General features: G+C 37.1%; 1 protein-coding gene across 2 annotated transcripts in view; it reads right to left on the bottom strand.

Moving 5' to 3' along the window:
• The window catches only part of NCOA3 (nuclear receptor coactivator 3), a 70,970-nt gene that overhangs the window by 13,211 nt on the left and 30,222 nt on the right, over nt 1-27,537 (bottom strand). The window contains exons 3-13 of one of the 2 annotated variants that reach the window (XM_018073901.3): nt 13,595-13,670; nt 10,627-10,734; nt 8,709-8,881; nt 7,270-7,370; nt 6,106-6,280; nt 5,429-5,617; nt 5,087-5,188; nt 4,156-4,296; nt 2,855-3,002; nt 1,580-1,968; nt 453-1,333 (exon numbers count right to left, since the gene is read on the bottom strand). In XM_018073901.3, coding sequence (XP_017929390.2) covers nt 453-1,333; nt 1,580-1,968; nt 2,855-3,002; nt 4,156-4,296; nt 5,087-5,188; nt 5,429-5,617; nt 6,106-6,280; nt 7,270-7,370; nt 8,709-8,881; nt 10,627-10,724 — 2,397 coding nt within the window. In that variant the 5' untranslated portion in view covers nt 10,725-10,734; nt 13,595-13,670. Of the gene's footprint in view, nt 1-452; nt 1,334-1,579; nt 1,969-2,854; nt 3,003-4,155; nt 4,297-5,086; nt 5,189-5,428; nt 5,618-6,105; nt 6,281-7,269; nt 7,371-8,708; nt 8,882-10,626; nt 10,735-13,594; nt 13,671-27,537 lie in introns of those variants that run through there. The other variant, XM_018073899.3, reaches the window with a different exon arrangement.

Raw genomic sequence — 27,537 nt, 5'->3', positions numbered from 1 at the left:
TAAGTATTACATATTTTTGTGTACTGTTTATATTTTCAAAATGAAATCACATTTTATCTTTTGCTGTTGTATTGCCAACTAATTACACAGGCAGTTACAGCTCCATTTAATAAAATAAGCCATAAAACCAAACATGTGCTATGTGAAATAGCAATGTGAAATAGCAATGTTAAAGATCTGATTTCAAGGAGTAATTTGTTAATATTACCTTAATCATACCATACCTCAAAGATAACATTAATCCACGACTTCAGTAGACCAGATTTGTTTATATATACATATCCTGTACTTCTCTTTGTGCTTTTTTATTTACAATGAAACCTGAGTGCACTGTTTCATTTGCACACAACTTTATTAGAAATGCTTACACAAGAAGTGTCCTATATTTAGCCATTCACTGTAATAATTAAATATCAGTTAGCTCACTGCCATCATTTTACATTATACTGTACCTCCTCTGCTGGCTCCATTTTTATTTTCATCTCTTTCTCTTGACTAGAAGTAGGAATTGTAGAACTAGTGCACTGTCCCATCTTATTATCCACACTTTCTACTTTAGGCTTCAACTCTTTGGAAAGCGGGTCCTTAACATCATCTTTATCTAACAGGTATCTTAGTAAAGCATTGTTTTCCTTCTTCTTTGGGCTCAATTGTTCCTGTTTGACAGTGCCTTCTCCACAGGAGGTTGTGTTACCAGCCTCATGATACGTGTCTTTGCCAGTAGCTTCAGCTGTGATCTTGGCCACCTCTGCTGGAGAATTGCCATTCTGCAGCAATTTATGTAAAATCCTGTGCTTCTCTTGCAGGAGTGACCCGTGCACGTTGGAGGAGGAAGACACCCCTCCAGATGTTGATGAGGAAACTCCTGAAGGACTGGTAACACTGGTAGAAGGCTCTTTACAATTTGAGTCTAAAGGTGAGTTCGATGCTGTAGAATGTCCTCTTTCGTCTGAGGAGCACGTGAGCAGCTGAAGGAGTTTTTTATGCCCCTTGCTCTCAGACGGTCCTCTCTGACTTTCAGATGCCTCCAGATTTCCCTCTTTACTCTCTTTTTCACTAAGGAGATCCCTGCTGTTTGACTGGCAGACGGAACTTTCCACTTGGTTTTGTTCACAATACAAAGTAGAAGGGCTTTTGGAGTCCTGGGTACTTGTTTTACTTTGCGGAGTTACGCTCATGTTTGGGGAATTATCCAGTTTTGGACCCGGTGAAGAAAGTGTTGATAAAAGGGAATTTCCAACACCCTCACTAATGGCTTGCAGAGCACTGAGAGAGCTGCTAGAGAAAGTGCTGTTGCTTGTGTTGCTGGCAGATCCCATTGGTGAGTGCATACCTGTATCACAGGACAGAGATCACACTCATTATGTTACAGTACTGCCCAGATCTACTTTTCCTTTGGATTATGTATGACTGTCACACTGAGTTAATAATTTTAAAATACGTTTTTACCATGAAATCAGGTAAACCACATTTCAGTAACACATACAGAGTCACAAAGAACTGTTAAAAAGGATGAACGACGAGACTCAGCGATAAAAGACAGCTTAAAAAAGAAGAGCTTACAGCAAAAATAAAATACCTGTAACTGGTGAATACTGGTGTGAACTCATTTTTGGACTCCCTCGATTTCTAGGAGATATCATCAGATTCTGTTGGTTGGAAGTTAACCCAGGACTACCATGTGGTGGGCTGTTTATATTTAACCCGTAGCTGTTGTTCTGATAAGCAGAGGATTGCATTCCAGGGCCAGAGCTCGCTGGCCCCATATTCCCAGGGCCTCCATATCGAGTGCTGCTGAGTTGACCCACTGCATTGGGATCTCCCATACCATAGTTCCTGTTCTGCACTGGCATGCCTTGACCAGGTGACATGTTCATAAGACCACCAACAGAATTTGTGTTTCCAGCCACAGGTGTTCTGATGTTTTGCCCAACGGAATTAGGATTTGGCCGATATCCATTTTGTTCTCTGTAAATTCAACAACATCCCCAGAAATCCCAAGAAAACAAATTAAAACCTTATTTGGAATCAAGTGTTACAAAGACATTATTAAATAATCTTCCAAATATTTTTTTCAAAAAGAGCAGTGAGAATTTGAGCTTCCACAAAAGCAGAACTAAGCTGTGCCACTCACTTATTCATTACAGAAATGCTTGGTCCTTTAGGTGATTTGAGTTATAAGTACATACAGTATCACTGCTTCAAAAGGCTTTAATCAACAGTCATTAGTCAGATTTATCAATTTAAAGATCATCTTTCTTTTACTCCCTTCCTGAGTCAGTGCCTGACACCATTCTACTGTGCACACTAATGATGTCCTGAACCACCTCAGGTACTAATTTTTCAGCATCTGGAGGCACTCTAATGTCAGAGGCAGACAGATTCCCTCCAGAGTGACACTTCAATCATTCCTGTAATCAGCAAGAACAGGTCACAGGAAGTGCTATTTAAGGTACAGTTCACTTTGAGTCATGAATGATGCACCTGAAGGTGTTTTGTTGTCTTTTTAATTGCCCTGCAATTAAAAAGAGTAAAACAAAGCATGTGACTGAGGATTTCTGCTTTCAGTGTTCCATCAATATGTTATCCCAAAAGAATAATGGATACATGATACAGGCTACATGTGGGTACTGAGAAAAAAACCCTTCTCTTCTGACTGACTGCCTTTCTGGCACATAGGGACTGTGTCAGGTTCACACATTTATTTGTATGCTGTGCAACTCTGTTTTCCAAGTCATTCCCCCTCCGTTTGAGTTTTAATCAGACACAATATTTTTTCTCAAGTATCTTCAAGGTCAGACATATTTTTAAGAACTATGACACTTAAATGATGAACAGCTAGCACTGATTTCACCTTTGGAGGAAGTGGGTAGAGACAAAGCCATGGCGGTCGTTGGTGACAGGATTTCGGAACAGTTTACTCTTGGTTTGTGCTGTCACTATGGTCCCATCAGCTAAAGAAAACCGATACAACGGGGTTTCAGCATGACCCTGTGTATAAGCTGTAAAGGGAATATACAAATTTAGCTCGTATTTAAATCCCCAAGAATTATTAATATGCCTTCTAACATATTTTTAACATAATATCCTTCACTTGCGGAAGATTAAAGAAACCCCCATAACATGAAACTTTAAAAACAAATAAATAAATAAACAGACTAAAAACACGTATTAAGAAAAAGGAAGTATTCCACAATTTCTCCTAAATTAGTAGAGGTAAGATAAAAACAAACAAGATTATCTTGGTGCTGAAGCATTTTGTGCTCACCAGACACAACTGGCAAAGTTCTCCATTTGTTAACAGACTTTCAAGGCCAGGTTGTAGGTTTCCATGGCTCCTGCTTGGGGAAGTATTTCTAAGTTTAAAAGTTTTGCTTCTGTCAAAAAATTGTGGAAAGCACTGCTTTTAACTGGGCTCCAGATTTCTTTTTAATTTAGGATTTATTTAATCAGTTATGTTGAAGTACTTCCAATGGGAATGGCAACTCCAGTTTTTGCCAGTGTGAGTTTCTCTTTATTTAATATCCCCTCTACTTGAATGCCTTTGTAAATCCTTCAAAAAGACTAGAGTTCAGAATACTTAGAAAACACCATCTTTCTTACTGAAGACCGTGGCTGTACTTCACTTACCTATCAAGGTTATCAAATTAGCATTACAAAATATGTAACACTGGAACACTGAAAATATTTTAAACCCTTTTGTCTTGAATAAGAAAAAGGCATCAACACAACTGTTATGGTTTTTAGAGAGTGACTGTTTAACAAAAGAAAGGGTGAATTAAAATAAAGTCAAATTAACATTAAGCAAAAAAAAAAAACAAGCTAATGATAATTGAAGATGGCATATTATCACAGAAATATAGCTGTCCCTGTCACTGCTGTGTCAACCTGTGGAAAAACAGCTTACTGCAGGCCCCCAGATTATGTATCTGATATTTTCCATGAAACAAACACATTAAAAACCCAAAATAACTTGCATCACAATTTCTAGTTCTCAAAAGGGCCCCCTCCTTCAGTGTGGAAATGAATCACTGCAATTAACACTAGCTACGAAAAAAAAAAGAACACAGGCAGAATTCAGCATTTTTGTTTTGCTGGAAAAGATGCAGCCCCCAGGGGAAGCAGTACAACCAAACATGGTACAGTGATTTTTACCTTCGTGATAGTGGCGCTTGTTTGACCACGACTGCCCGTCGTTGTGGCACAAAAACCTCTGGATACAGCGACGAATTATGTCTTCAAAGCCAGGCCTCATGGAAGATCGTAAGGAGTTTGTATCAATGTTGACAAGTTTGCCTTAACAGGAAAGAAAATACACAAGTTAAACTCTTTATGAGTTTTGTATAAACGTGGTACCTTTCATAAGGTTCCAAAATCCCCCTATAAATCACCGAATTCTGAGCACGTGGAGTTTAAATTTATGAATTATCTGTCATAGGAGAATATGATGCTGTTTGCTGGAAAACATCAATATTCAAAGGGGTTTATATAACTGAATAACAGGAAGTTAATCCACGCAGGTCAATGCCAGAGCTTTAGAAAACAGTAACCTTAGTCCCTGGTTACAGGCACCCAAGGGATGCACAAAAAGTAAAATTTTCAAAAATACCGACCAACTACACCCACAAATGAACATCATAAACACAAACTGGCATCTGAAAAAGCCCCAACTTGATTATGTAACCACTTCAATTTAAACCACATAAACCACTTTAAACACTAGCTCATGTACTGTATAAAAATACAGACATTCTAAAGAACTTCCATTCGTTTCAGTTATGATTTAAAATATTTCTAACGTGCAAAGGAAAGCACAATGGCAACCATTTGAAATGCTGCCAAGTTAAAACATAAGTAATGCTTTTTACCAAGCTACCAAACAACAGCACAGGGAAGAAAATGCACCCCACAGTTTTTATTACATCCCACTGCCAACAATGGTATATTGCAAAAACCAGTTGGGAATTCTCGAAATGAATTCTGTCATTACAGAGACACAATTTACCTACATACTCCATTTATTTAAAACAAGAGCACACTGACAAAGAAGACCCCTTCATACCTTCATCCTGGGTACACTTCCTACCTGAGAGATCATGTCTTGTAATAAAGCTCTCTGGATTTGTTGAAAACACCCTCTCTGCAGTTGTGATACGACGCGCCACACAAATCATGCAGGACTGCAAATCTGTATTTAGAAAAGAATGGGTTTCTTTCTTCTTTCATTTCTCACCTGTTTTACTCTACTGAAGTATCTAATAAAATAGCTTGTTTGTTATTAAAATGGTAGTACAGACAGTAAGAATTAAAGTCATTGCATTCTTAAAGATGAACTGCAAAAGCTACAGATTTCATAACACGTCCCAGACACGGAAGAGCTTTGCACAGAAATTGCTTCTGTGCACAGTAATTACACAAAATTTCCTACCTTCCCCCTCTTCCATCATAGCTCTTGGTTGTGACAAAGCAAAGCACTGCATAGTTTCATATCTCTGCCGTCCATCCTGGTGGCTGCCCACATCTTCCAAAAGCTCATGGCAGCTTTTCACCATCATCCGGCAGTTGAATGTGTGACTCTTCTGCCTGGGGGTTTCACTGCTCCAAGCCACTCCGTTGACTTCAAAGGACACAGGAAGAATTTAGAGAGATTTTCAGAGAAAACCCAAACTGATTCTTCTTAATTTAGATACCCTGTTCCCAGATTACAGGTATAAAACAGTAGTATTGAGAACTAAGTAAAAAAAATACTCTTTCACGTGACACTTTCAGTCACTTGAGGGAGAGCTGAAAAGTCATTTATATATTTTAAAAACCAGCAGTTCCTTCAGCTAACCTTGTGACATAAGGAAACGTGTTCCTGTTTTGTAAGTTACAGGTAAACAAAATGCAAAGGCTAAAGTACAGTGTGAATTTCCAGCACATTTATTTGCGGTGGTATGCTGTGGTAAAAACACAGTAATGTTTATCAAGATTAAGGTATTTTTGCAGTCAAATACTCTTTGCACAAGTGATCTGTTTTGAAAGGTTATCCATTACAAGGTCTTTTTTTCTTCTCTGATTGTTTTCAAAAAGCCTACTAATGAACTACAAATCAACTTTTATTACCTGAAGATTTAGGTAAGTTTTTAAGAAAGTCTTTCCGGTCCTCTTCATGCAAGATCCCATAGACACTTGTATTAACCAAATCTTCTTGCTTGTACTGCAGATACTGTGTGACATTTTCTGATACAAACACTATGTTCCCATCTCGATTTACAACAAACAGGAAGCCATCCAATGCCTAAATATTAACATGACAGCACATCATTTAAGACACACTGCCTAATTCTGAACAGAAATCAGTTTAAAAACTACACGGGTGAGAAATGTCAAGTTACAATACATTCATTTATTTTCAAGGCTAGAGCTGAAGTTTTAAATTCTCTGAGGAAAAGTGTGTCTAGTAAGGAATAATTCTAATATTAAAAATTAATCTGTTCATTTGTTATTCCACTCAGCTCTTTCACAGTGATAACCAGCCTTCTTGCTTCATTCTTGATCTGTATGAACAGCAGATCATGAATTCATAACATTACTTCAATAACTAGCAAGCTGGAACAAGCAGAAAGTCAGTAGAAGCAAATAGTAAGTCATTAATATGAAGACAATTCCACCAGCAAGTGATAAAAGAGGAGGGTCTAACCACATATTAAAATACTGTATTTTCTTAACTGAAAGAAAAACTCAATGTCTGTGTGGAACAATTAAGTTTCAAAAGTGCTTTTTATTGAATTTGTAAATATGGGATTGGTTTTCTAGGTATAGATAAAGGGTATCTCCTCTGTACCTTTGTTTACAATGATTCTTAGGTTATTTTACTTGATGGCAACATTCATTTAAAATGCTCCATAAGTTAGTAACATGAACACCAATACACATAACAAACCTCCCCAAAACTCCATCCATTTAATGTCTTTCCCCTAAAAAAAGTAAAATACTCTTTGTATTAACAATCCCTGTTTAAGTAGTAATTTGCTAATGACTGCTGGAGAAAGTAAAGCACAAGAATATAAGAAAAAGCCAAAGACTATTCTTCTATTTCCTTCTATAGAGAATTCCAGTAAAATTAAGAAAACATTGTAGATTTTATTCCTGACCCTTTCAAATACAAGTCTGTATAGTTCTGGCATACTATTTCTTACTATAGGATTGCATGTTTTATTGGAGCATTTTCACCTGCCTTAAGTATTTGGTTCCACAGGGATTTACAAGGGCTTAATTTGTACTTGCCTGTAACAAAAGAGGCCCCAGTGAATCCTTGTCAATAACTCCTTGACCAGTAGAAGATACATCAGCTTTCTGAACATCATCATCATTAGAAACTGCTTTTCCTGAAACCCAAAGGATACATTTCAGTACAGGAACATTTCACAGGAAGGCTCCAATTTTAATATTACAAGTCAGATTTTATCATCTCATCAGCAGTGGGCACAGTCTTGAGATGCCACCCCACTGTTCTACTAAAAGGCTTTGACTCATGTTAGTAGATGTGTGTGTTATGTATACATATGTGTGTGCATGTAATAAACCAATATTTTAAGAATCAAAATATCCTAAATTAATTGACTGCAGGGGAAGGTAGAATGGGAATCCAGCAGAATTACAGAAAATAAAAAGTAAGCTTTGTTTTGTGGTACTTGCTGGCTGGCTGAGCAGGCCACAAGAGGAGTGCAACATCCTATGGGAAGACTATCATGTACTCAACTCTGTAATGAAGCATTAGAACACACTAGATGGCACTACAAAAACCTTAAAAACAGAAGATGAATTTTTGTGATCGTTCTAACATGTCTTTGTAAGATGTGGCAAGGTAAAATACACTGTAGGATACTTGTTTTTTTAATACTTTACTGCCCAAATGGTACATGGGAGGCTACAGACACTGGAGGTGGTGTCGTGGGTGGGGTGGTGTTTAAAAAAAGACAACAACAAAATTACACATACCCCTTGCTCTACATTTCAAAACACACATTTTGTGTACACCTGTTCATTAAAAAAACATATTATACCACTTAGGTTTACCCCAGCTGACAGAAATTACCAAGGTATGATGCACTGCTACTTCCTCCTTTGTTGACTTGACTCCATACTGAACACAGTCAACCACACTAATTAATTATTTGATCTCAATCTAGATGTGTTTTAAACATATAGAGGCATCCAACACTTATCATTTAGGAAAGGTGTCATAAACAGCATGAGAAAACATAACAGGAAAAAATGGCAATAAAAGTCACTATCTCTGGTTGGAGGTTTACCCTATAAGAAAAGCATAAATTTCCTTGAAGTGAAAGGCAACAGCATGTATTCTGCATATCAGTGGGTATTTGGGATATTGTACAAGCAGATGGTACAGTACTATCTGCTTTTTTTTACCTTGTCCATGCACTAGCTTAAGCTTTTCTAGTATTTCCAGGAAACTGGTAAGAAAGGCCATACAAAGTTTTAAAACCTTATTCATAAGAAAAAGTGATGATAAACACTTGAGTACTTTGAACCTGAAAATCATTCCAGACATATTTAAGGTTTGTTTCAAGTCAAAGTCCGAAGACTTGCTCAGTTACGTGCTATTGTGAAGACCATTGCTCAACTTCCCAAATAACAACTGCTTCAAGAAAAGAATCACAAGAAAATTGAATTGTTTATTTTGACTGAGTAGAGGACTGTACCTTGGTCTTTTATCTGTCGAATCTGCCTCACAGTTTCTTTTAAAATAGCACATTTGTCTGGTTTGACATTGAAGTTGTCGATGTCGCTCAGATTAGCAGAGATCAGCTCAGCCAGTTCCTCAATGTATTTGCTTTCCTGCTCACGCCGCCGCTTCTCACCACTGCAGGTCAGACTGGGAATCAAAAACATTGTTTCACGTGTTTACATACCACCCCAAACAAAACCTGGGCTCACTCTGTGAACTTCAATGTACTCCATGTCACACCCACCCCTTAAACCCAGGCAGTTCTTATTCTTCCAGCAAACAGGAATTGTGAAAGGTCTGTGTGTGTTTGTTCTTTGGTTTGGGTTTTGTATTTGGTTTGCCTTTTTTTACAGAATTTTAAGCACAAATTTACCTTAAGGGGATATAAGAAAGCTATTCACCCCCCTCCAAAAAAAAAAATCCTCCTGTGTTTTCTCTATTGTCAAATTAAATGAAAAGAGCAATTACCTGTTATAAAATTGTAGCACTCATGCAGAAAGTGTATTTTAATCTTAGAAGCTGCTTTAGAGTTGCTTAAAAATTTTTAGACAAATGAAACAGAATTTTAATATTCTATTAAAGATTAATATTCTATTCAGTTTGCTTGCAAAGAGATGACTGCAGAAGGTGATACCTCAGAAATTTCTAGGCATCAGGACAAAAATGCCATCTCAACATCCAGGAAAAGCAGAATCCTAGACAACCTAATGTTGCTGGATAAAGTCTCTCTTTGAAATTCCTTTTCCTACAGGGGTTAATGTGCTGAGCAAAGACACTGTCTCCAGCCTAAATCAACAGGGAGAAATATTACACACAGAGTACAGCAGGAGCAGGAAAAGAAGGACTCGGGGAAGGGGCAGGAATGGACACACCAAGGTAATCAAAAGAGAGTGAATGTTCTTTGAGAAGAAACCAAGTGAAAGAGTTTGGAAAGTATTCATGGACCAATACTGGAGAAAACAAATACATGACAAAGCAGGAGATGGAAAGATAAAGAAAGCTAATGAAGGGTGACAATCTGAAAAACAGAATTCCTGAGTGGGGACAGACAGACACTGGAGAAAGGGAAAAAGAAACTGGAATGGAGGATTCTCATAAAGAGACACTGGGATATGGTGGAAGAACCTAAGGATCTCATACACAATCTGTTGTATGATGAAGGTAAATGGCCTGGGACAGTGGGGATGTATCTATAAGGGACAAATATGAGTACACACAATGCCTGAGACCTTGGAGAAACTGAAGACAAATTTAATATGAGTTAATACTCTGTGGGAAGAAGAACATGAGAGGATAACACAGAACACTTAACGTGGTGGAGAGCAATGAGGTTCGAGGGGAACAGAAAACTGTCCCTCAGCCACCAATATCTGCCAGAGCAGGGTGAGGGGCCGGAAGGTAACACAGAATGCCAGAATTTGAGATGAACTTGCAAAGAAACACAAGTACAAACAAAGAGCTCAGCCTCTTGCAGAACTCTGTGCTGAATGCAACCACCTGAAATAAGGTCTGTCAAATCCATCACCAGATACAAGACAATGCCTTTAAAATTCCTGTGAAGCGAGAAGTTTTTATTTTTATTCCTTGCAATCACAGCTTTGAACAGTGATTCCTTTTCTAGTGGAAAGTGTCCCTGCCCATGGCAGGGGGACTGGAACTAGATGATGTATGAGCCATTCTAAGACATGTTCACTCTATTAAAATTTCCACAAGAGTCTAATTATAAAGCATAGTTCACCTCCACACAACAGTAAAGTGACCTACCTTCCCAGGAGAAGAAGTTTTCAACTGAACAAATTCCTCAGATAGAAATAACTCTAAATTGCAACGAAAGCTTGAAAAATGTTTTTTAAAAACTCCTTTGAAACTGAGGAAGTTCCACATAAACCTACCTTGCACCTGGTGTATCACAGGGCAGTGGTTTGCGCTTCCTCGACTCGTTGGTCAAGCTATCCAAGGAGTTTTCTCCTAATCCACTCATTTTGACCATGCATCAGCAACTAAAAGCAACAAAATAGTATTTGTGAATGAACCTCTCGAAATACTAGCTCAAAATACAGAGAACTTTCAGCTAAGTCATTTATTTTTATCAGATTTACAAGTCAGCATTCTTACTGGAAATCAATATACCTTTTTGCTATTAAAAATAATGTTTGCTTACCATTTCTTTAAAATCTAACTTTTATTTAGCCAAAACACTGGTTTATAAAGCTTTGTGTCAATGTAAGCAAAAATAAAGGTTAAAAATTTGTTTCAGAGATATGCATTAGGAAAGGAAGGATAATATATTTTTTATATCACAATAAAATTAAAACCAACAGTAAAACAGAGTCTCACATTTGAAATAAAGAATTACAGAAGATGCCTCACTCTGTACTGTGGGCACAAACTGCAGAGGTAAGAAGTTGGTCTTACACCTAAATATTTGATACAAAACCAGGATGAACAAGACAAACCCAACATACAGAGAGATGGAAGAGCAAGTCTGAAGGCCTTTATTCATTCAGATATTCCTGCAGGGCAAAAAGCTCTCCAATACACGTATTAGGGCCCAGGAAAAATACACTGTTGTGCCACTAGATGACGGTACAGCACTGAAAACTGCAGGGATCACATTGCCTTCGATTAAGCAGCTGAACGAAAAACTACTCATCTGAGTAAGTGAGCAGTTGTAAAAAAAAAAACCAGATTATAGAAACATCATGCAAAAAGCAGCTGATTATCTGAAGGTGACACTCAGCAGAAGAGATGACTCATAAGGTTTTATGCCCACAGAGCTCCCAGCTAAGGTTGGAGCCTCAGTCACGCTGGGGGTGACACACACCCCCTCCCAGGGCTGCTGCTTCCCTCCCTGGCACTGCATTAGCACATATATATATATATATATATATATATACACACACATATATATATGTATGTAAGTGCATCTGAGTATAGACAGAGAGCAGAGCTAAGAGCTGTCGTGGAAAGTGAAAGGAAGAGCTTAAAATATAAGTCTTAAGGCAAGCTCAGGAAGGGTGTGGGCATAGCAAGTGTGTCTGAAGCCAAGAGTAAATTCTGTTTGAGAGGAGGAAAACAGTTGAAAATTTGAGCTGGGACAGACATTTCATGATAATGTAATTTTGAAGGTTACAGGGTTGCATTAAATGATTTATATTGGAAATGTCGTTTTTGTTTCAGCATTTACTTGTACTGAGAGATAATATGAGTAAATAGAAAACCATAAATTACTACATTTTGACTCAGAAACATGATACATATGAAAGAGCACAAGCCTTCTATTTAAGAAAACTGTTCAGTCCCTACATATAAGAGCTTGGACAGGGAAGGAAAAATCAGGTGATCTGCACAGGCTGTTTCCCTGCTCTTAAACCCAAGTAGCTGGTGGTGGTTTATTCAGGCCTGAAGCTGCAGAGTTCCTGCACATGTATTTCCCTTTTCCTAAGAATATCATTCCAAGCTGGGCAGGCATGTCATGCCCAGAACAACTCTGTAACTGTTTAGTTAAGGAAATTACAGAAGCTGCTTCCCAGCACAGATGGATTTACAGTACAAACTGTTAACAGTCAAATTAATTTCCCAGTTACAGGAAATATTTGCCAAAGAAGCAGCTATTATTCAGTGAGTTAATAGTGGAAGAAATCCCCAGTTTAAAAGCACCAGGTGTTCCATTTATTCACTGAAGATGAGCCTGTAACTTTCTAAGGGGCTAAAAAGTTTTTCCAAACAGAAAACCAATTTTGGAAGTTCTGAGGAGTATTCCTGAAGTGAATAATTATTTCAGTAGACAGCTCTGACACACAGCTTTCAAAAGGGAAAATTTTTATGCCTTTTTACTACTAAAACCAAAAAAGTTTAGTATTCTACTACTATTCATCAAAAAAAACATGGCAACTGGGAAGGTTTTGTCCCAACAGGAGCCCCAAAACACAATTAGATGCTTCAGATTTAGTTTTTATGTTTGTTTAGTTGAAACAGCTGACCACACACACACACATGGCTATACAATACTAATTTAAAACACATAAAAATATTTTTTAAGACAATATTTTTTGCATGAAAGCATTTTTAACACTTTGCTGGCCCTACGAAACCACGAAGTTTTTCCTAAATTAAATATAGGTACTTATGGTATCTTGCATGTTTGGAAGTTCTTCTGTCTGAGATGATTTCTTGTTTGGAAAATGCACTTGGCAAAAAAGCATAAATTGGCTCTTAGCATTACTCAAAATAAGCCAATTACAAAGAAATAAACAAGTTCTCTTCAATGAACATGAAGATGGCCTGGTATTTTTTTTATTTTATATGTTAAAATATTAAATATAATCCTCTCTCCTAAAAACCAAACTGTAAGTCACACATTTTCGTAAGATGCAAATTGCAATTAAATCACTGTTTTGTGCTAAGAGAAGCCCCAAATATTTAAATTTTATTTGATATAAATAAAACTAGAGGACACTTCATTCTGTAACTCTGTATTCTAGGTGGAAATTCATTATTTCAAACTTATATTTCCCTCAAATAAACATATGTAAAAAGTATCACAGCTTTTCAGTGAAACTTCTGAGTCAAAATATTCTTGGTATTATGCAAAGATTCCTTTGTTATAAGACTGATCATAGAAACAAATGATGTTTTCACTTACACAGATAGGAAGCCATAAGAAAATAAACAGAAAATTCAGTTTCTGGCAGCAGTGCAATAAGTTTGGGTTTTTATTCCTTTTTCCCTCCCCCCTCTCCTTTTTTTTTTTTTAAGAATATGCTTCTTATATACTAAATTGTAGCTTTAAAAACAGTAAGGGAATAACTTTTCAGGTATATATATATATATATTTCAACTATGAGATGAGTCACTTACTTATCCTTAGCAAACATTCAAGCACAGCCTGTTTTTCAGAGGACCTTCAGAATCAGAAGTCATTTTAAGTCACATCCTGAAAAACAAAAATAACATACAGTATATAACTGCAACTGTCATCTCTGCCATATCCTAAATAGCTCAAAATATCAACATCACAAGTGCCAACCAGTAAGGTAGATTTTCTTTTCCATGAGAACTAAGAGTATTTATGTTAAATGTATATTTTTTTTGTTACTTTGGAAGCAATAATGAAACTGTTACTGATGTTTGATTATTACTAACTTTTAAATCTTAATATGAAAAGCCACACTCCCAAAGTAATTACTCTGTAAAGACATGACTGGCAAGTAAAATTAAGTGTGCAGCCACTCTGTGTCAGTCTGTACAAACTGCTTGTACATAATTCTACAGGAGAACATCAAACTGTTTTCAGGGCTGTGAACACTCATGTTCCTCTTTCTCTGTGAAATTCTAGGAATCATTAACCCATATTATCATGCATTTTATACAAGGTATGATTAAGTGTACTAATTAGTGAGATACTGAGAATATCCAGAATTACAGTAACTAAGGAAAAGTTTTAAATGACAGTTCTGTGACTGAACTGATTTTCTGAAAACCCTTTAAAGTGCTACACGAGGCAGAGGCTGTTCAAGCTCATTAGAAAAATAAATTGCTCTTGGGAAATATTTATGAGACATTCACATCACAGTCCTACTCAAAACTGAGAGTTTAAAAAGTGACACTTATACCCAGACTACTTAATAGATAATCACCAGCAGGCAGGTAAATGAATTTTATTTGAGGAGTTAATTTCTTAAGAAATTAAGCTGAAGCTTTTCCTATCAACTGGTTGCATATGCATTCATCTGCTTTTTAACCATCCCTTTGACAAAAGCACACAAAAAAAAAAAAGGAAGAAAAATTTAAGAAATCTTCAAGAGTCTCACTGAGAAGCAGAAGCTGACCCAGGCAGGAGGATGAACAGCACAAAGTCACTTAAAGGGGGAAGATTTAAGATGCAAAAGTATCAAAAGGATTCTGTATGACTGGAAATGCAAGGGGACAGAGAAGGAAAATTTATGAAGACCACATAAAATTCTTAACACTATTTAAATTAGTTTTAGAATATTCCCTTTATATTCCTCCCAAGTATATATTAATTCCATGGATGGCAATAACTGAGCTGTTTAAGTAGAAGATAGAAAATAACTTCTCAGAGTAGTCCCACAGTAAAGTAACTAAAAAATAACCTTCTGAATAATCTGAGGGTTCTTGGAAGACTAGAATTTGCACTCTTTGGTCTGGACAAATGCTGCAGAGGAGCTTTCTAAAAGAACTGTAAACTGGTAGGGCAACCTACACACCTATCCTCACTTCTGTTTTACAGACCAGGGTGAAATTAAAACAACTTTGGGATGTAGGGATTAAACCCCTTCAGTGAACAAAAAAGGTAACAGCAAATATGCTAGAGGAAAATTCTGTCTATGTTCAAAGTAAATCAGACCTGAAGCCACTACCACTATAATTAAAAGGGGATATTAAAATCCTGTAATCCAAGAAGTCATTACATTGTGATTCTTGGGGTGTCCCTGCCAGGAGTTGGACTCGATGGTCCTGATGGGTCCCTTTTAACTCAGCATATTCTGTTCTGTGATCTACAACATTTCAATGAAAAAATAAAACTTGTCCATCTTTTTCAATAACGTTTGGACTTTTTCTTGCTAATCAGAGCCCGAACTCTTACATATGGAAAGGTGACCATTCAACTCTGTTGCCCCTACTCCAAATCTACCTGCTTCCTCTTCTGAATACAGAGGTAACAGCCAACTTCTTAATATCTTAAATACAAAAACTATTTTATTTCAGCACTGTGTTCTGTTCCACTTCACATGAGCTAGCTGAGGTTATCAGGTGCACAGTCAGGCACAAAACCATTTCCAGTCTCACACTCAGTATTTTTCTCCCAAGCCTGGCATTTGGGGCCCTGCAGTCTGCTCCCCCACCAGATCTCACCACACCACTACAACTTTCAACACATGAACATATTTCCTGTCTAAAAACTCAACTAAAACCCGAGAGTGCTCAAACCAAAACATCATTTGGCATGTTTTGACCTCAGGGAGCTCAACATACCAACCTTCCACTGATTTCCACACCCTCAGGAGCTGCAAAGACACTCAATTCACACCATATAGAAACTGTGCATCCAGCACAGCCTGGCTACCAAATTTAAGTTTACACATGGTACAGCATTGGAGTCTTGATGGGCTGGCTAAGGGACAAGCCATATTGTTATCTGTGGCACAGACAGTAACAAAATGACAGACAGCTAAAGCCACGCTGTTTTCAGGTTCAAAATATACATATATATTCATAGTCAAATGTGCCAGAGATGGTAAACACAATGGTTACTTTTTAAAAGACATAAAAAGGGTAGCATTTGCACTCTTCCTTAAATGTTTCAGAGATAATTCACGTGCCTGTTTAAAAAAGGAATCAAATACAAGATACTACACTTTGAATTACAGTGCATAAGACCAGCATATTGTTAAATCTCTGAGGGAGGGGGGAAATGCAGCAGATAAAAAATGCCACTGACCCTTAACTACAGCTTTGTGAATCTGAAAGTGCAATGAAGAAACTACTGAAACAGATAACGAGACTCATGTACACTGAGCTAATAAAGAGCTTTTTGTGTACTGTAACTAGTTTGTACTAAAGAGCCTTTCATTACCTTTTAAGATTAAAGCACCTATACTTATATTATGGAGTAAACAGGAAATTATATTAATTGTATTGATACATCACTATGCTAATCTAGTATAACAACTAATAAAATACTATTCCAGAACATACACTTTTTAATCATTCTTCACTCTTCTCCTCCCTTCCCCCACCCAGCCAAACACCTGACTCAGACACTTCACTGAATCAGGACTTTCAGTTAAAAAAAAACCAAACACAAAAAGGTGCCACCTATAATGTGGTAGCCAGTTAAGCACATCTTGTTGCAACATGTTAAATAACCTTAACTCAGCACACCTCCTTTTCATATTAGACATTCCATCCTAGGCAGACTAATGTTTCAGGCCCTGTCAGGTTTCCTTTACCAATTCCCCTGCAGTGTTTAGTAAGCACTTTGTATTTCTGGACTATTTTTCACACATGACAATTAACTTGAGCCTTGTTCACTCTGCATCTATTAAAATGACAGGACACTTTCAGTTAAAGGATGGTCAGAGGTGGAGCACACTGGGAGTTGGTGTCCTGTTCCTCTGCTAAATAATGTGTGTGTGCTCTATTTTTGGAATGTCATTACTTGTTAATTTGTTTCCTGTGCATCCCTGTTTGCCAGCCAGAGCAATAGATAAGAGGGGCTGCAGTGAACACACTATTATAAAAAGGACTATTTTTCATCCTTACACACTTGTGAACATTGGAAAGAATTTTTCACCTGTGAGCTTTTAACATTGTTCAGTCCTTAAAGACTTGAATCCGAAAGGAATTAGTGAACAGCTATTTTAAAAAACAACTTAAAATTTAATAAATACACACATATATATATATATATAGAGAGAGAGAAAATCTCTAGCTCAAATACCACAAAGAAAGAAACAGGATGTGATGTCTGGGCTACTACAGTGGGACTTGTAACTACTTCAGTGGTAGGAAATGACAGAACACCACTCTTCTGTACCTGCAGCCACCTTACAGCAGGAGAAACTCAGGCAAGTCAGTGAGCAAGCAGCTGACTGAAATACTAGATCTACTTAGACTTTATATCAATATTTAATGAAGTTCTAAAAGTGGAAAACATTTCTTCCAGTGATCCTTGCCAAAACCAGTGAGTACTATGGAAAGAGACTGTCCTATGACCAGTGCATGAACATCTCTTCTATTACTAACACCAATAAAACTCAAAAAAATAGGATATTTATATAAAAAGACAAAATACCCTTGGCCAGAACTCAAAGGAGAATGCCAACATAACAGTATTGAAAAGTCACTTTCCAGCTCTATATGCACCTGACTCATAAGTGACCCCAGGCCATATGACACACAATATAATTTGCAGGTAAGAATGCAAGCTGGACAATTCACCTCTACATATTTCAATGTCATCTTAATTAGGAGTTCATTTTTGCATCAATTCACATAATCTCTTAAAATGGAATTATGTAATCCTAAATTATTTAAAGATTAGTCCAAAGTATAAAATCTCTTTAAGTTAGTAAAGGGCATCAGCTAAAACCCTTGGAATATGAAACTATCAGTGTGACCATATAAGTCTGAAAACATTGCTTATCTATATTTTAATCACTTCTAACCTTGTTTTGTTTCTAAGTGGGTATTTTAACTAATGAAAGCTTGTTTCATGCCTGATCAATATATGACTTTGATTCTTACACAGTTTTGACCACCAGACATCACAATAATGGGATCACCTTTTCAGTTCAAACTTTCACCACTGCCATGATAAAGTCCAAAGCAAAGGGATGATTGTCAGAAACCAAGTAACTATCATATCATCATATCAAATGCAAAGACAAAGCAAAAACTGCTTGCAGAAATCAGATGGGATTCATGGTACAACTCATAAAATTAGGACAACTATATTTTATGGGGAAAGAACCCTACACACAAATATGTGGTGTTTTTTTCTTACAGAAGAGAGCAACTCGTGTGAGATAACTGAGTGACAGAGGCATCTTCCAACATGATCTAATAAAGATAGAGGAGCTCTTACCTTAATTTAACAATGAGTAAGAAATTAGTTTTCCCTTAAAAGGGTGAAGGCAACTTCTCAAACACAGTTTCAATGCAGTAGGAATTCAATTTGCAGCAACAACCATAATTTTCTTGGAGGCAGCTATGCAGTGACTGCCACTTCACAGGCTGAGTGTACTTCAAAAGTTCTTGGTGAAAACAGGAAATGTAATCAACTAAATACACATGATCCCTGTCCAAGACATCAACAATTCCATTCTCTTTCCTGAAGCTCGAAATGTGCCATCAGCAAGTCCATTCTCCTTCCTGAGCCCTGAATCAGAGCTGACATACATTTTTATATATTCCATGCATGCAATGGTTTTGTTCTGCCATTCTACTCTACCAGTGCCTCATGGAAGCAAAGACTGCTTGCTAATGGAGAGAGAGAACTTTACCACAGCTACAGTATTACAGTTTAGCACTAACTCATTTAGTGCTATGGACTTGTTGAATCAGACCCTATCATGCCAAAATCTTACTCATTTCACAGAGATGACAGTTTTATATAACATGTTTAGAAGGAGAACAGTTCAAAATCAGTTTTCCAAAGCAGCAGTTAAAAACCAGGCAAAGTATCAGCAATCTCCTTGTAAAAGCCTGTCCATTGAAAGCTTAAATTTAGAGACAGAAGTCATTTCACATTTGGATCAAAATCTCTAACAAGACCAAAATGCCTTCAGACAAAGGGAAAAACTTTTTTGACAGAATAAAACATTCACTGTACACACTATCAGCTTCTGACCTGTCATCTCTAGCAAGCAGATGCCAAGCTTAATGCCAGCTTTTCAACTTCTACAAGCAGAACTCAAAAGCATTCAAAACAGATGAACTTGCTGCATTTTCTACAGCTATTACTATAAACGGATGTTCCTTCTGAGTATTTCCAACTTAGACTTTGAATACTGTATGTAAATTGGAAGTATTCATCATGGAGACTGACTTTTAAGAAAACTGTTTATTTGAAGAAGTAAACTTTCAAGTGTCAAGTTGCTGAGTAAAAATATTTTTAATTAGAATTATACAGCTGAAAAAACATTCTAACCATTCTCCTTATATTTGCACATTTAAAAAGCAAACCGCCCAATTAAAAAACAAGCCTCTCAAATAAAAGCTCGAAGTAATGCAGAATTTTTGCAATTATCTAAGTGTTTTGTTTCCCCCCATTCTACTCTGGGCAACTGCTCATCTCGTTGATGCTCATGTTCAGCCTGTCAGCCTGTTCACTTCCTCATTTCCCAGCCCTTGTATAATCACAAGTTATTAAGAACCACCAAATCCTCAAGAAGAACAGTTGTGATGCTTGTATTTCTACACAGCTCTGTCATATTTTGCCTTTGTGGACGTCCTGGGGAACAGTCAAGTATGATTGTCTCTGTGCTGGTGTGGAATCTCTGGCAGACACTGCAAACTTCTAAGGAAGCTCCCCTTTTGTGGGTGTGTGCTACAAAACACCATTTCCAGCCAACCTGACCGAGAGGTAAGTTCTTATATCCAGCATAAAGACCTCTGAAGTGAACGTGCTTGAACATTAAATGCATGAGATCAACTTCAAAATGTACTGGAATGTGCTGGCCATCATTAGAAAAAGCCTGACTAAGAAGCATACCTTTCACTTTTCTAAATGACACCAAATAAGCTCTGCAAAGTACACAAGCTGGTTTCGAGAATCTTTCATGACAGTGCCCAAACAACAATCTTTTGTTCTGCAGTTTTAAGAACACAGTTTGTTACACAATTAACAAATTAGTTTCTGATATTACCCTTGGAAGTGTTCCATTCTCTCAAGACTGCCACAGCACAAATACCAAGAACACAACACAAAACAATGCTTAATGGAACACTTTCATTCCAGTCTTTACCATGCTTCAAAGACAGATTTTGGTCTTAGTTTACAAACAAACAAATAAGGAGGGAAATAAGCCTCGCCAGAGGTGCTCTGTGTCCACAGCAGCTGAGCTAAGACACGAGCCACCCAAAACATGCTCACAATACTTTCAGTCCCTCTTCCTAAATACTCAGAGTTGGTTTTACAAAACATACCATCCCACACTACCAAGCCTCTAGTACTGGACAGAAGCACTGGTTACCCTCTCAAGAAAAAGTGCCAAAAATTGGGTGGCATTGCTGTCATGGACTCGCAGCCAGCTGAAACACTTCCAAGGGCACAAGGGTTTGAAGGAACAGAATTCAACAGGACAAACAATAAGAAGAAAAGGATTAAATAACTTAGCTAAATGTTTAATTTAATCCTGTAAAACAGTATCCTATAAAACAACTAGAAATTATGCTGTATCAGCAGACTTTTTTACATTTTGAGTGCTCTTAAAAAATAGGACAAGACAACAGGCAAAACTGCCTCCAGAAGTGATGAAGAGTGTGACCTGCTGGTACACTTTGAACACAGTACCAGTTTTAACTGGAAAATAAAGCAGCCAACCATAAAAGGATGCTGGTAACAAGGCAGTTCAGAAATGTAATGCAAAACACAAAATAGTTTCCTGTTTCTGGCTTGCTTTTTCTACCCATGAATAACCTGAGAAGCATGTGAAAAAGGAACCTGCTTGCCTACAGCAAAATCATTCCTAATGACTGGACGACCAGTTGTTTGAACAGCACAGGTGAACACACCTGTTTTCATCCCCAGGAAAGCATAAATATAGCTTTAAAACTCAATTACACACTTATGTTTCATGCTAAAACTTCACAATCCTTTGGTGAGATTTTTCAGCCAATGATCTCCGAGGTGATAAAATATTATTTGTTGGATGAAACTAATTTTGCCGTATAAATTTCCAGTATATACAAACACAACAGTCAGCTAAACCTTCCTCTCGCTCAAGTAGAATAATCTAAAAATTATTTGTGACCTAAATTTCTTTTTGTAGGGCCCGGGCCAATTTGCTTGAGAAAGGAATCAAAGGAGTGGTGGTCATTAGAGCTTCAAGAGAGAAAAGAAGCCATAGGAGTGTACACATCTGTGACATCTCAATATGAATAGAGACAATAGGAGCCTTATACAGCTAGAATGGAGGGTGTGGGGGAGGAAGGAGCCCAAGCCTTTTTTGTTAGTAACATGAAGATGTGAATAATTTTGTAAAATGCAGTCAGGAAGCCTTATGTGCTTTATAACTAAATTAGAGTCTATTTCTTGCTGGATTTTTCAGCTGAATTCAGTTTTTAGATGAATCAGGAAACAGATTTGAACACAGAGAAACAGAGAAAGAAAACACGAGTCTTTGCAGGAGGAGAAGAATAAGTAAATGGCTGGGTATGATGGACACATTTTCTAAAAACCAGCAAACAAAAGGGCAAATCCATGGAACAAATAATGCCTCAAAAAACATTATTGCCTGGCCATCAGAGAAAGGAGATCAGACCCTTTCAGAAATACCAAAGTAAAGACAGCAGAAAACAAAAAAAGATCAAATTCTTACTAGAACTCACCAGATGTAGACTTTCTAAATGTCATTCCAAATTTGACATAGTTTTTAGGGATCTTTATTAGACCAACAGGAGTACTAGTAAAAATTAAATTAATTGGCTTGGAATACATCTACTGTAAGTTCCAAAAAGGCCTTTCAAACCTTAAGCTTCATTTTTAATATGATTTTTTTTAATTAGGAACATGCATTGGCAGACTGGAAAGAACGAGTATTAGAATCACTACAAATTCCCAGCTATTTAAAACTTTCATTTAAAATTTAACTTTAAATTTAAAACTTTGAAGTCTTGAGTCATGAATTGAGTGAAGAAAAATTACTAAGAATTCTGTGAAATACTTTTCCACATTAAACACAGACAGACTGCATGAGACATATATTCTAAAATTTTTATCATATTACCTGGTTTTAATACTTTGAATTGTAGCTACAAATGATGTGATATAGTGAGGAAATAAATACAAAGTTGTATCTCAAATAGTCTTTAACAGGGAAAGAAAAAGCAAAAGGAAGCCAGCACTTTAATCAGTGACTGCTTGTGCACACAAATCAAAGAAATGCTGAAAGATGGTATTATTCTCCTATAAAGTTAGTTGTGTTTAAAAAACAGCATACAGCTTAGAAGCAGTGTGGAATATTAATTTACACATCTCTAGAGAATGTATGACTGCATTGTGATAACAAAAGAGAGACAGACAAAAAAGATGCTGGCCCTCAAGTGAATTCTGGATAATAGCTGCTACACCTACATAGTTTTTGGAGCAGAGAACAAAACCATTCAAAAAATACCTCTATGGCTCTATAAGACAGTTAAGGGGGATGCCACAGGGAAAAGGTTTAGCATTTAAAAAGTAGAAAGCTTGTTTCCATGGGAAGAACTGAAACCCACACAGAACATGGTGAATTGAATGCAAACAGGAAATACGGGAGTGAAAAAAGAGAAGAGTGCACCTTGCACTGAACTTCAACTGAAAATAAAAAGATGTTCAAATAACACATGAGAAGCAGGAAGGCAGCTAGGGAGACACTGGACCTCCTCAGGGCAAAGGCATAAACTGGGCACAAACAGGGATAAGACATAGTTTGGAAAATCACTTTGTGTTGGCTTTCACCATTAAAGACACCGGAGAGTCCCAATTCAGCATTTCTTGGTAGAGAACTGGCTGGAGAAGTCAAATGAACTCGGAAGAATCACAGAGGGAGAAGTAACCAGACCCACGAGGTGTCACCAGGATACCCTTCATCCAAGAAGGGGTTCAAAGGTGCCTCTCCAGAACTCCTGGACAAGGTGCCCAAGCTGTCACTCCCAAAGCTGCTGCAGCAGGAACTGGCAGTGCCCAGCACAGCTCCCACTGACTGGGACCTGCTCTAATATGCCCTTTGTACCAAATGGACATGTTCAGCTTCAGACCAAGGCAAAGAGAAAGAAACCTTTGCTCTGATACCTACTTCCAATTCTGTATTTTTACAGCCCAACTTGACTTGAACATTCTTCTACTGTAGTAATCACTCAGTATAAAATTGGAATTGTATCTTGCAGAATTAGCCCAAAAAACAGAGCAAAGTCCTGGAACACTTGGAACATTTGCACACCTGTGTGTGCACTAAGAGTGGGACAGGAACAGGTTGGCAAAAGTTTTCATTAAGAAATGTTCCTTTTTAATGTGATATAGCAATCAACTCCAGCTACAGTGCAGTCCATTTAAACACTGTTCATTCCCCAGCTCCCCTATTTGAAAGCACATATAATTTACCATTCTGTGTATAGGAAATATTATTACTGTGCTACTGTTACCATGTCAAACAGTGAAGTGCCCTTTAAAAGTGTCACTGGGATTCCCATGTGAACAAGCAGGTGTCTTCTCCCACAGCTAAGTCTGCAGCACTATGACAGTATTCCATGAATTTTTATTAGAAGTATTAGTCAGTTTTCCTGAACAGGCTAAAAAGCTCAATGTGTTTAAAAAATGATGAAATACACATCATGTCAATGCCTTTCCCTCTCTGTGTTTAAGTAATAATTATTTTGACCCATTGAAAGTTAATATACTTCTACTGGGATTTTCAAAAGCACTTAGTATTGGTCTAAGACTGTTTTTCTGTTAAGTCAGTGAGCATTTTATCACCAGTTCCAGTAGAAATTCTAAGGCTGAAGGTAATATTTCTTTCAAAATTTTATCCTCAGACCGGAAAAAAAATAAACTTTTACCCAAATATTTTTATTAACCTCAAGCAGAAAGATACAGTAAATGTGTTTTTTCCTATCTGAATATCTACATTTTATTTAGAACTACTTCCCAAGTTATTTAGAAACATATGTGTGCACTGTACATAGAGCCAACAAAAACAGATAAATCTGTTTGCTCACAGACATCTTTTAAGAATGTTCTGGTACTATAATCCATGTTTAACCTGGTGTCTGAATTTGAGCAATTCTAATTAAAATCATTATTCCAGTCTACTTGACGTTTCCTAAAAATGTCCATTATAACCTCCAACATTCACACTGTTTTATTATAAAATAAGACACTTTTTATACACTACTACTTATTTTTAATTATAATTTATCTACATGATTTTTTTAATCAACCACATTGAAAACCAGTGTTGCAAAAACAAAACAGTAACTACTGAAAGCAGCAGCAACTTAACTGCTGGACTTACTGCAAAAATCACTTTCTTTGTAGAAACATAAACTTCAAAATAACATCCTTTCACTGCAGAAGTGATTAGAACTCTTTTGCACCTTTATGGCATAAGAAAGGAAGTATGGAAAAGCCCTCTTGCCCATTTAACTTACAGTATACGTTGCATCTGCTCTGAAACCAGCATTGGTGATGGGAAATTAAAGCTCAACAATCAACCCAGAAAAATCTAATGGAAAAGCTCTGACCTAAAATAAGTCGCCTCTCAATGCCATCAAGAAAATGTATAGTTCTGAAGAGTAATATTTTTATGTTGTTTCAAAAGAAATATCTAACATTGCATAATGCTATAATCTTCACACCTACAGTTCCCCTCAAAGAGCCAGATTAGGCAATATTTCCCATGTGTGTCCATATTTCCCATATTAGTGTGGCAGACAGATAAAAAAGGAAAGAAAAGATATTAAGAATAACATAAATTGCCAACTTAAGGACCACAGTATACCCACTACTGACCAGGGAAGATACCCTGGGAAATGGAAACCAGTTCATTCGAGTCAGTCTTAAGTTTTAAAGCATTACAGAAGACGTCCTTCATCAAGGAATTCTTCCATTATTTTTCTTAAAATTACATATTTCCTTCAATTCTCACAACTTTTAGGAAGATTTCTAGATGGTTTCATTCATTCTAAAGCCGAATCTGCCACACTTAAAACCAAAGTGAAGTGCAGTCTGGATGAGAGGTAAACTTCACCTGCCATGGAAGAGTGAACTGCCACCACCCACGGATGATAACACTGCCTTGGATTAAAAAAGAGGCACAAATCCTGCACTTTGGCAGTAAACACCAGTTATTTTTACTGCTTTACATCTTTTCCCTAGCTCTAGGAGCTCTTTGCAGACCTGAGGATGCCAAGGGGGGATTTTTCCCTCTCTTGGGGCAGCTGAAGGGGTTCCCCAGGTAAGCCCTGCTCCTGCTCCATGGCCAGTGACTGCTCAGGGCCAAACCCTTCACTTGGTTACTGAGATGTCACACACCACAGCAAAGCATTCTGAAGCAAAGTGAAACTGGTATCTTAAAACATCATTCTACAAACCACAGTAGTTAAGGACTCACCATTAACTGTCACACAGTACAAGCACGGCAGAAATTCGACTTCTCTCCAGAGATCCTAAGGCACAGCTAAAAAACTCTTAGCTCTGCTGCTGTATAGGACAAAACCCCCCCAGCTTTACAACATCTGTAAACAAGACTGGGTTTTTGAAATGACTGCACTTGAACAACACCCTGAATTCAGTTTCCAGAAAGCTAAGACTAATTTTGCTTTTACAGCCCAGCAAGGCTACATGTTCCTAACTTTCTGAGCCAATGAATGACCAGCAGCCTTCAAAGGCTCTCAAAAGCTACCCTGGAACTTTATGGAACCATTAACTGAAGAGCACTGGGAAGATGGCATGAACAGTACATTACATAAAACAGTGCCACTAAACAGTATTAATCTTGCTCTGACACACTGTAATAGAGCAAGTAACAGAGAGAAATGCAGCTTAGAATGCTCTGCTTCTAAAAACAAAGAGAAATGCAGCTTAGAATGCTTTGCTTCTAGAAAGATCAGAAAAGTGAAAACACATAATTGACATTTATGTTATGTACCCACAAACAAACAAGAAAGTAAAAGAGAGGAGGTATTTCCTTCAAATAGACATTGTTTAAACGTCTAGCACTAATGTGTTCATTATCATTATGTGTTTGCCACAAAAGCACAGAAATCACCAGGCCATGTCATATCAGAGCCTCACTTGACTCAGTATTGAAAAGGGGTGAATCCACCAAAGAGAGGTTTAGTTTCCAGAAATCAGTAGGACACTAACATATACCACAGAATATCCTTATAAATATAAACTCTACTAACCAGAACCATAAATATGAAAAAATACAAAATGCATTTTAGTATTCTAATAACTTGCCTGACATCATAAGCATGCTAAGTGTATGAGTGAAATTTTTTAAATCAATTTTAAGTGGTTTTGCTCTTCATGAACAGGATACCTTGCTTGTCCCCCCTACGAAAAACCACAACACTCCAGTCTGTTCCTGTGCATCATCCTCTATTATTCAGCTTCTTAAAATCTCAGTCATTTGTTCTCTCTCCAAATGTTCTCTCTGCTTCTTATTGATCTAATTTTTTTTTTCATTTTCAACTTTAGGCTACTTCAAAATAAGATTGCTCTGACTGAAATCCTCAGTTCTAATCCTGTCCACAGCGACTTGTGAGCGATGTTGACACAGGACCCAGGAGTACAACGTTACACAGGTGGTACAGAATCAAGGTGAAAAACAAAGGAAATCTCAAACAAAGAGACAGAACTGCTTTGCCTACTTTAACAGTGTTGTGGCAAAAAGAGGGGGAATGACAGCTTTTGAAATAACAAATCACCTAATGAATATTCTATACACGAAGCTGGACAAGAGAAAAAGAAGCATAATTAAAGGTATCAAAATATTGAATTTATGTGATTTAAATGTATTAATTCAAAATTTCTGCAATCAGTGTTATCAGAAATGTCACCATCTATGCAGGTGTTTTTCTTAAGAATAACACTCAGATCAATTAAAAAGGACATTGTGACCATTACAGAGCTTGCAATTCCCCTTCCTCCTTAATTTGCATAACTCGGCTTTGCCTCCTCTATTTATGATTAAATGGGCATTGAATAAAAAGCAGAATGATTTTTCCCCCCTGTAAGACATTAGAAATTCTTCCCTCAAATAGAATAAACTTCTTGCAATTGCCCATGCTCAGTACACACAGCCCTTTTTCTTCCCTAGGACAGAGAAAGCTTAGCAGTAGAAAAAAAAATTAGATAGGCATCACTAATTTTCCAATTCTCTATCACATCACATCCTGAGGTATTAAAGAATGCTTAGAGTTGTCTCTTGTAGTGCTAGAAATGGAATTTACAATTCATTTGCTGCTTTGATAAGTTGCCTGATAGGTTATACTGATTATCACCCTAAAGTACAACCACTATATATATGTTATATATATGGTCAATAAACATCAAAAGGAAAGAAAGTTTA

The sequence above is a fragment of the Manacus vitellinus genome, unplaced genomic scaffold, assembly GCF_001715985.3.
Source record: "Manacus vitellinus isolate BGI_N305 unplaced genomic scaffold, ASM171598v3 scaffold_26_pilon, whole genome shotgun sequence".
NCBI lineage: Eukaryota > Metazoa > Chordata > Aves > Passeriformes > Pipridae > Manacus > Manacus vitellinus.
This window is presented reverse-complemented; position numbering and strand designations above follow the sequence as displayed.